This window comes from Centruroides vittatus, unplaced genomic scaffold (assembly GCF_030686945.1).
Source record: "Centruroides vittatus isolate TY-2023 unplaced genomic scaffold, ASM3068694v2 contig_4, whole genome shotgun sequence".
Classification (NCBI taxonomy): Eukaryota; Metazoa; Arthropoda; class Arachnida; order Scorpiones; family Buthidae; genus Centruroides; species Centruroides vittatus.
In genome coordinates this window covers 2,551,274-2,562,049 of record NW_027122214.1, presented here as the reverse complement: position 1 = coordinate 2,562,049, position 10,776 = coordinate 2,551,274, and the positions used below count along the sequence as shown (strand labels likewise).

The following is a 10,776-nucleotide window of genomic DNA, read 5'->3' as shown; positions in this document are numbered from 1 at the left end:
TAAAAGTGAATTTAATTTAGGTAGATAATCTGAAGTGCGTAATATAATCGTGTTTTATCGAAAACTTTACAAAATACAGTATACTAATACATAACAGTACATAATAAATTTAGATTTCTAGTTGATTATATTCAAAGGTTTTAATTGGATTTGTTTTTAAATATACTAAATATTTTATATTTTAATAATTTTAACATGAAATTTTTATATATTACTTATTAATAATCATATTTCGTATTATATTTCTCTTAATAGGTAGCTAAGTAGTGTTAAATTGAAAACAATGTCTTCCATTCAAAAAATGTCAATTCAAGGTATTCGTAGTTTTGGTTCAGAAGATGCAAATCGTCAAGTTATTCAGTTTGATCCGCCATTAACACTTATTTTGGGTCCTAATGGATCTGGTAAAACTGTACGTACTTAATTTTTTAAATAATTTTTATATATACATACATTTGAGAATGTTTTGATTTTAGCATTATACAAACATCCACAAAAAATCAGTAATCCAGTATGAAAATAACAATTTATTACTAAAATTGAATTTTTGATCATCTTTAGTGACCGTCATCAGTAGTCGAAAACAATCAAAGATGTTCGTTTCAGTAATAAATTGTTTCTTTTGTACTGGATTGCTGGTTTTTTGTGCATGATTACACTAATCCAATCCAGTTTTTGTGCTGTTAGTTTTTATCCTTATACAATCAAACTTGTATTATACTTCAGTTATTTAATTATTTTATCTTCAGTTATACAGCAAGGTCTTCTTTTATGTTCTCTCTTTTTATGAAGGTTTGCATTAGGAAACATTTCAAAATCAATAGCGAGGTTGAGGCCGAAGTTCTAAATGCGGAAACGTGTACGTCAAACGTTCAGTGCCACTTTCTTGTAAGCCTAGAAGTTTGACAATAGTGTTTGGAAAGTCAGTGTAATCATGCTTGACATTCCAAAGGCCATTACCAAACTTTTAGGCTTGCAGGAAAGTGGCGCTGAACGCTCAACGTACACGTTTTCGTGTTTAAAACTTCGGCCTCTACCTCGCTAATAGCAAAAATTCAAGAACATAACAAAAGATGAAAAACAAAAACAAAAAACCATAAACATAGTACATTGGTACATAATATTGTGATTGTTAATGAAGTTGGCAATATTTTGGTGAAAAAATTAGTTACTATTTTTGGAAGTCTTTTAATATTTTTAAGAGCATAACAAACATTATATCAATCTGGGAAGAAGTTTCATAGCCATGCATGAATCTGGCAGAAATTGAGGCCTGATGCAGTTTCTGACTTTTCTGGGTTTGAGCCTGTTTCAGATATAGCTAATGATGGGTTTGGAACAACCAAAATGTTAGCATTGGGAATTTTGGCATTGATGATGACAATGAGTTGCTAGAAAGTAATGGAGAACCACTTTCAAAGAAAGATTTGGAAGAACTGGCAGCATAAATTGAAAAAGGAACCAGTGAACAGGTCAAAGATTTGTATCTGTGTTAAAGAAGCTTTAACATAGATTCAAATTTGTGAATCTCCTGACTGAAATAATGATCCTAACTGTGAATGCATTGCTTCCATCTAAAGAGCTGTAACAAATGCTCTCAAACCATAGTATAACACGTTGGATGAGGGAAGGAAAAATGCCCAACAGATATATTTACAGCAGTTCATACCCAGAAAAACCTTTGAGCCTAAATGACTCTCAGCCAGTGCCATCTCGTTAAGGTTTCTTTATTATCTTACAATTTTTGAATGTTTTTAATTTATAAATATTATTTATATAAAATAACCATAATTTTTTATTAAAATTAAAATATTATTAACTTTTAATAGTGAATTTTCATATTAAAAGAACTAATCTCATTTGAATATATTACAATTTTCATTTTATGAACATTGTGCTAGGAAACACTTTGTAAAATAAGGCCTTACTGTAAATTTGTTCAAAAAGTTCCTCCAGTTTTGGATTCTCATTGAAAAATTTCATTGAATTTTGAATTTTTTGTATTGAAATATTTTAAAAATAATGCAATATTACAGAGACTTTTAAAACAATCTTTATATATTTGTGGGAAGAGCCTATGAGAAAAGTCAACTCCACTTGTGTTTTAATTGTGTTTGTAAGCTTGAAAAGAATGTATAAGATCTTTAAAATATTTTATTTTACCTTTTGTCTTTGATTACAATATTTTCAAATATACTTTGTAATATCCTTACAAGTATTTTTATTAAAAATTTCTATTTAGGAAGCATTCATTAATTACATGTACAGTTTAACTGGAGTAGAGAATTGCAAAATGTATATTACAATGCAGAGTTGAAGTATTGTTTATATGTCCTTTATTGTAGTAGTATTAGTGGCATACAAATTTTTTCTTATAAATCTATTTACTAGTCATGTGAGCTATCAGTTAGAAAATTTTTATAGAACTTAATCATTCATTTTTCATATCAAAAATTATTTATGTTTATGTACTTTGCCATTATTTGGTGATAATCATATACAGTTGTATCAGTTACAGAACTGAAAGATAGTGATGTTATTAAATAAAATCAATCTAATAAAAATCATTTGTATAAACATTACAGAATGTTGTATATTCAATGTTTTTATTCTAGAATTTCAATTATTATTCCAATCTTTGAAGAATTTGCATTTTCAAACTTATATTGAAATATTTTTACTAGAGATGGTCAAATATCACTTTTCTTGAATTCAAATATTAACCAGATCTCAAATACTTGAATAACCCAAATACTTGATGAACTTTATTACCTTACATAATTTATTTAGTTAATAATTATTGTTTAACTTGTTTCATTTATTTTCGTATATTAATAAATAAATAAAAGTAAAACAAAAAGTAGAAAGAAACACAATTTATTAAATTTTAAGAAATAAACTTCAAACTTTTAATTTTGACTATAACCTTTAATTAAAATAGCTAATTTTTTTTAAGGTACTGTTATCTCAACTACAATAGATTAATAAATAAATGTTCTCATTTTCACCTACTGTAGATTTTTATTTAAGAAAACAAGAATTCAAAAATGTTCAGGATCTAGTCTTCTTTTTCTTGTTACAAATTAAACCAGAGTTTTTAATTTGTAACAAGAACACTGTCTGTACACAGTGGTGGATACAAGGAGATTCCATTGATACAAAAGAAATTTTTTAACTTGTTTGTTCAAACTCGAAAACATTTTTAAAAATATTTATGATGGCAAATATGGTTTATTAGACCATCTGTAATCATTATGCATGTGTTAATAAAAAGTACTTGTTAATTATTCAAATATTTATAATTTTTAAGTTAGCTCTCTCTTTAGGTATGTTTTGATCTGCTACTGTGACTGTACCTATGTTGCAGTGTTAAAGGTATTTGTAGTACAGTGGAACCCCATTTATTAGGCTCAAATGGGGCTGGGTCCAATCCGGATGATTGAAAATCCAGATAATCCAAAAAATTCATTAACAATATAAATAATACAGTTTAGATGTACATTTTATTTTATTTATTGCACTTTACATATACTTTTATAACAATATTAACAGTATAAAGCAAAAGACATCTACATATAGTATCAGTTCTATTTCAATTAGGATAGTGTACATCATTTCAATTAATAAAGAATTCTGTGAGTTTCTTTTATTTCAGCTTTGAGTGATGCTTTCATGCTTCACAATCTCATATACACTTTACCATCATGAGTTCACTTGGTTCCATGTCAGGTTGCCCTTCTAAGTACATTAACACATTTTCAAGCATTGTTGTTGCATTGTCATGACTAAACTGTTCATCTTTTGGCTCTATACTATCCACGTTATCAGAATTACCATAAGGCTCCATGTTTTCATTAGATGAACAAGCTGCAATAATGTCTTCGTCTGATAATTGAAAGTTTTCATCATTGTCGCATTGCAAACATGATTTGATGTCATCCATCTCTACATCTTTATACCCTTCTATATTTCTGAACATTCCAACAAATTCTGAAGGGCCAATATCATCGTCAATATCAACCACATACTCAGAAAAGTTCACTAAAATTTATTTATATTTTCCATATTTTTGAAAATTATTTATTTCTGCAGTTAATATTCATTAATCAAAAGAAGAATATACATATTTATATGATTATTAAACAGAAATTTAAGAAATAAATAAAAATATTAGAAAAAGTTAGAATTTTACTGAAATCTACTTAAAAAAAACAAGGTCACACAATATTTTTTAGCAGTTATACTATTAATATCCAGTGAATCCTTTTTTATTTTGAATAAAATTTTTTAATCTTTCAGACATTGATAAGAAATTTAGTACATCAGGATTTATTTTTTACCATGCTTTTTCAATGGCTTGTATCAATTCCTGCTTAGATATAAATACATGAAAATCTTTATATACAGATCTAACCAAAATTTCTCAATAGGACTTCTACTTGACCATTTACAATTACAATGACTTCTTTTAATGGAAAATGGTTGTATTCATATATATAGTAATTTCATATTATAATATATTGTATTATTAATTCTAAGACACACCATGAGTTTGAAATCAAAATTTAAGATTTTTCTTTTGTGCAAGAAAAAATTTTTAAATAATAAATTTTATTAAGTCTTGTTAACTAATAACAAGTTAGAAAAACAGTACAAAGGCCATGAAACAGATAATGTTTAGCTGCTCTATTTTTATTATCTTCTGCATATCCTATAACTATCTGTCTTAAAGCTGCACTGTGATATCATCCAGAAATCATTTTAAACATTAAAAAGGCATTTAAATTAAATATTTGTTATCAACAAAGCTAATTTGAACTGATATGACTGTTGAGCAGTATAAAAAAAAAAAAGCAATTATTGGTGTATAACCCATTGTGTAGTCCATTTGCAACAACTTCTGATTGTTTTTTGAGACTAAAAATGTAAGATGTTATTGATTATAAGATGCAACTCTATTTTAGATTGGTGAAAATAAGTAAAAAGTGTGTCTTAGAATTGAGGAAATACAGTATTTCATCTACTTTGAACAATAAAATATACTATATTTTAACACAGAAAATAGTTGCATAGCTTGAAATACAATATGGAAAAATCTTATCATGTAGAGCAGGGATGGGCAACCTTTTTCTACGTAAGGGCCGCATTTCAAAACTTTTGAACTAACGCGGGCCGCACACAAGAGAAAAGAGGGGGGAACTGTCGGTAAATCACAATTCTTTATTCATATATAATTATAAATTAGCATAGGTATACTTAATATAGCTTCTGGCACCGATCTAAACGTAATATATCGGAAATATTTGGTTAAATATCAGTCACTGCTAGTTTTAAATTAGTTTCGATGTGTCTGTTAGCCGGTTTCTTGTTTTAATTTTTACTAAATTCATTGCGAAAAAACTTTTCACAAATATAAGTTGTAGAAAATAACGTTTGAATTTTTGTCGAATATCTCATTAAGCTGGGAAATTGATATATTTATTCATACTTTATGCCACGCGGGCTGCAAAAAATATTACTGCGGGCCGCATGCGGCCCGAGGGCCGCGGGTTGCCCATCCCTGATGTAGAGTATTCAAATGTAATTTTGAAATGATCCAGAAATAGTCAATATTTAAGATATTTCTTTAATTTCTGTGTTTATAGCTTCCATCTTGTAAATTGTAAATTCAGTATTAAAGAAAATATATTCATTAATATGACTTCTAATATATCTAATCTATATATATAGACTTCAAAATTTCTTTTGAAAACTATATACACTATATATTTTTGTTTTATTCAAAGCTTTATCAAATACGTCATGCAATACAGAGTCTCAGACTTTGCATCATTTGAAAGTGAAGAAATAAGAATAAATTTGAAGTGTTTAACATTTTAGTTTTTATTTTCTAATTTTATGTAAAATCTTCCTTATATGAGAGAACATTCAATTACTTTTATCTTATCTTTGTTATTTAATTAATTACATTTTTTATATTTATCAATAATTTTTTCAATAATGATTTATTGGTTGATACATCAATTTCAGACAATAATTGAATGTTTAAAATACATGACTACTGGAGATATGCCACCAAATAGTGGTCGAGATGGTTCTTTTGTACATGATCCAAAGGTAAAGTGAATTCTGATATAATATGTATAAATTTTGATATGTATTTAAAATCATTGATTGAAAAGTACTTAAATTGATACTGAAACTTACTTTTAGTTGCTATTTAGAGTTAATAAGAACTGAAATAAATGATTTTTATTATAAAATGTGAGTATTATATTTTTTTGTAAAAATAACATTTTGCAAATTAAAATATAACTGCAATTAGTTAGAAAGAAAAATTTAAAACTGTTGAAAGGAGTCATAAATATTTAATTAGATTAACACTTTTTGGAAATGTAAAATTCCAAAAAGTGTTAATCTAATTCAGCGATTCTCAACCTTCTTAGCTCCGCAACCCCAAATAGTAAATATAAATAAAATTAATATTTTGCGATCCCCACCCAAAGGAATAATAACAGTAAGCCTTACTAGTACTAATTGAATTTTGACTGTAATTATAAATGTAAATTTTTTAAAATGTTATATATAATCACATTGCGCTAATTTTATACATTAAGAAAATACCGACAGTATGAAAAATGTAATACAACTATTCCTATTATTTTATGTCGCTGCGTTTATAGCGACGGGTATGAACATGCATGTATGACGTGTACATTCACGAGAAATTTACAAGTTCCAGCTTCATGTGTACGTGCTCTTTGTAATTTGATTTCCTTCTATAATACTTGCTGTGAAAGCATGTTTGAACGTGCATATGGATGCGTTTGAACAAGCCATGCTGTCACTAGTATAAAAGAGGCGCTGGCAATTGCATCACTTCAGTTAGGTTTAAAATGTGAAGAGTGCGTCTGGTGCTTTTATTTTAGTGTGCGGTCAACCGTAAAACTGAATTGTTTTTTTTTTAAATTTCTAATGCAAAATAGATAAATTTGTGAAAAAACGAAGTGAGCCATCTATATCCAGTGAATCGGTTGGTAAAAAGACAAGGTTGTACAACAACAGTTATTTAAATTATGGTTTCACCTTATTGGATGGAAAGCCACAGTGCGTTGTTTGCTCTCAAGTTCTCTCCGATGAAAGCATGAAGCCATCAAAATTAGTTCAACACTTGGAAGCTAAACAAACCCTTGGAATTTTTTGAAAGAAAATTACATACCTTGAGAAATCAACAAACTTCTATTTGTAAGTTAAGCCATACTGATAAAAGTGTACTTGAAGCATCTTATCTCGTAGCATTAAGAGTAGCTAAGATGTCCAAACCCCATACAATTTCTGAAAACCTCATATTGCCTGCTGCAATTGATATGGTCAGTGTTTTAATAGGTGTAGAAGAAGCAAAAAAATTGAAAATTATTCCACTTTCTAACGACACAATATCAAGGTGAATCAATGACATGGCTGTCGATGTTTGCAATCAGATAATTCAGCAAGTGAGTTTGAGTGAATTTTTTAGTATTCATTTGATGAATCAACAGATGTAGCAAACATGTCTCAGTTCTTATGTTTTGTGAGGTATGAATGCAAAAGTGCACATCAATCAAAGAAAATATGTTGTTTTGCAAAGCAGTACCGGGTCATGCAACAGGACAATGTCTTTTTGATGTTTTTATGAAGCTACGAGAAACTATACTAACATAGATTGGACAAAATGTATTGCAGTATGTAGTGATGGTGCAAAGGCGATAACAGGAAAGAACAGTGGATTAATGAAAATATTAAGAGATTGTCTTATACCAAGAGTGGAATGGACGCATTGCTTCCTTCACAGACACGCTCTTGTCACAAAAAATATGCCGGAAAATCTCAATCAAATTCTTTGTGAAGCTGTAAAGTTGGTTAATTTTATTAAAAGCCGACTGTTACAGAACAGGCTGTTTGCTAAACTATGCAATGAAATGGGCGAAAATAAAAAATCTCTTCTTTTCCATACAAAAGTTAGATGGTTATCGCAAGGGAAATTGTTAACCCAGGTATTGGAATTGCGAGATGAATTAATAATATTTTTCCAGGATAAACATATGTCATTCTCATTGTTTTTACAGAATAATAAGTGTATGTTGTTGTTGGCTTACTTAGCTGATGTATTTTCGCATTTAAATGACTTGAATGTGAATTTACAAGGACGTGATAAAAACATTTTATTAATGACAGACATTAAGAAGCTTGATATCTGGATTATTTGCCTTCAAAGCAAAAATTTGGATATGTTCCCACTCACTTCAAATTATATTGAGAAAAATTTGAATGAACAAGACACCATTATTCACCATAGTTTAGATTGCATGAAGATGCATTTGTGTGAGCTAAAAACTCAGTTGACGGAATATTTCCCAGAAGATAAAAATGATTTCTTGAAGAGCTGGGTACTGAATCTGTTTAGTGAAAATGTTGTTGCCGCTGCTAAGTTACCAGTTGAGATTCACAACCAGCTCATCGAAATGTCTGTCAACAAAACGCTACAACTGCAATTTACATCCGAAGATTTAAATATATTTTGGCTTGCTCATCAACATGAATATGGAAATTTAGTCACAGAAGCATTGAAAATATTAATCTCTTTCACCACATCTTATCTCTGTGAAAAAGGTTTTTCATCTATGGTTGTGCTAAAAACTAAATACAGGAATTGTCTTTTATCACTCGAAAACAATTTGCTTTTGTGTGTTTCTAATGTAGATCCACATATGGAGAAAATTTTAAATGAAAAACAAATGCGACCATCACATTAATTTTTTTTCTTTACATGTGTACTTATTGTAAGTAAAATGTTTATAAGTTTATAATAAATGATTTTTTCTCATAAAATGATTTCATTATTGTTTTGCGACCCCCCCCCCTCTTTAATATCACTGCAACCCCCAGGTTGAGAAACGCTGGTCTAAAGAGTTATCATTTTCTTTCACGGGTATTAGGTGCTTGTCAAGCAGATTGGCAAGTGCACTTTTTATCTTGGGATCTTTTAACTTCTTGCAATTAAATTTTTATTCTCCATGTTCTCCAGGTTTCTTTTTTCATTTGAGATTTTTTCACTAATTCTGGCAAACATTAAATGATGATCCGAATCAATGTTCACATTCTTGCATGTTTTGATATATGTCAAATTGTAATAGTGTCTAGCATCCATCATGAGATGGTCAGTTTGTTTATGGGTCTTATCATCTGGTGATCTCCAAGTGATCTTACATATGTCTTTATGTTGGAAGTATTTGCTGCCAATAATCATATTGTGTGCTACAGCAAACTTTATTAGTCTGATTCCATTGTTGTTGAACTCATACTAGATACTGTTTTTTCAGTTACTGGCCTGAATTTATCTTTCTTATTTTTGCATTTAAGTCACTTATCACTATTTTAACATCATTATGTGGACATTCATCATACAATTTTAAAATTAATATATAATAAAAGATTAAAATTAATTTAATTTTTGAATGTATATAATAAAATGTTAAATGTTTATAAACTACAATATATTTTTATAAATCATGAAGTGATTTGTACTTAAATTTAAACATTAAAACGAATTAATTTGTAATAACATTCATTTTGAATAGGTTGCACATGAAACCAGTGTTAAAGGACAAATTAAATTACAGTTGAAAGATATGACAAATAAGACAGTTGTAATCACCAGGTCATTAGAAGCAAGTCAAAAAGTAAGTAATGGTGACAAATTTGACATTGATCCATATAACTTCATGTTTTTTAACTTTTTTGAATGCATTAAATATTTAATAGGTGAAAAAAGTGACCCTACGTACATTAGATGGAACAATAAAAAGAAAAAAAGATTCAGGTCAGGTTAGTGAAAGATATGCATTTAATAAACTTATATTTGCAACAACTAAATGTGATGTCATTAAATAAACTAATTAAATAAATAAAATAAATATTGATATGTATGATAAGAAAAAATATAGAAAACATTTTGGAATAGTTTGTTTATAAAGTGCAAACATATTCAAGCATTCTGTACATTACAGGTAGCCTGGATTGGTAATAGTATAGGATGCCTTGATTCAAACTACTTATGAAAAATTAAAACAAATTTAAATCCAGATCTCTCATAATAGTAAAAGAATTTGAAAAGAACAACAAAAATTTTTAATTTATGATTTTTTAAAGTATATTACTACAGTGGATCTTCATTATAGTGCTGCTCACTACACCGCGCACTCGGTTATAGTGCTGGCGATGTTTGCGACGCGATAAGCTCAAACACGTTTATACAGGTCCGTGCGGTGTTAGTGAGTAGCGCATTTTATTGTTACTGCGTATTGAGTGATTGTGTATGTATTGAGTTTCTGCATGTATTTTGAATAGTGTTTAATTATTGTATGCATGATGAGTAAAAGAAAAGCTTACAGTGTGAAAGAAAAGCTTGACATTATTGCTAAAGTAAAGAGGTGAACCGCGTTACACCGTGTCGCTCAGTATAACACGGTTCACTTTATAACGCGAGTGTTGTTTCCCACTCGACATGCGTGTTATATTGGGGGTCCACTGTATATAAATTTAAGTGAAGATAACTGTCAGTTGTATACTTGAAATATTTTATGAATTTTTTAAAATCGTTCCTTAATAGTTAGAATGTAGATCATGCAACTATGAATAACTAATCAAATGATTAGGTTTTGGTTAGTTTATAATAACTGTAATCAGTAACTTGATTAGTTTAGAGAAATATTGTCTGTTTTTTGTCTAATCAAATTT

At 28.8% G+C, this 10,776-nt stretch overlaps 1 protein-coding gene across 1 annotated transcript in view; it reads left to right on the top strand.

The window, feature by feature from the left end:
• The first annotated feature begins 217 nt into the window (after positions 1–217).
• rad50 (DNA repair protein rad50) overlaps positions 218–10,776 on the top strand; it is a 57,290-nt gene continuing 46,731 nt past the window's right edge. The window contains exons 1-4 of the mRNA XM_067271485.1: positions 218–412; positions 6,031–6,117; positions 9,618–9,719; positions 9,802–9,864. Coding sequence (XP_067127586.1) covers positions 284–412; positions 6,031–6,117; positions 9,618–9,719; positions 9,802–9,864 — 381 coding nt within the window. The 5' untranslated portion in view covers positions 218–283. The remainder of the gene's footprint in view (positions 413–6,030; positions 6,118–9,617; positions 9,720–9,801; positions 9,865–10,776) is intronic.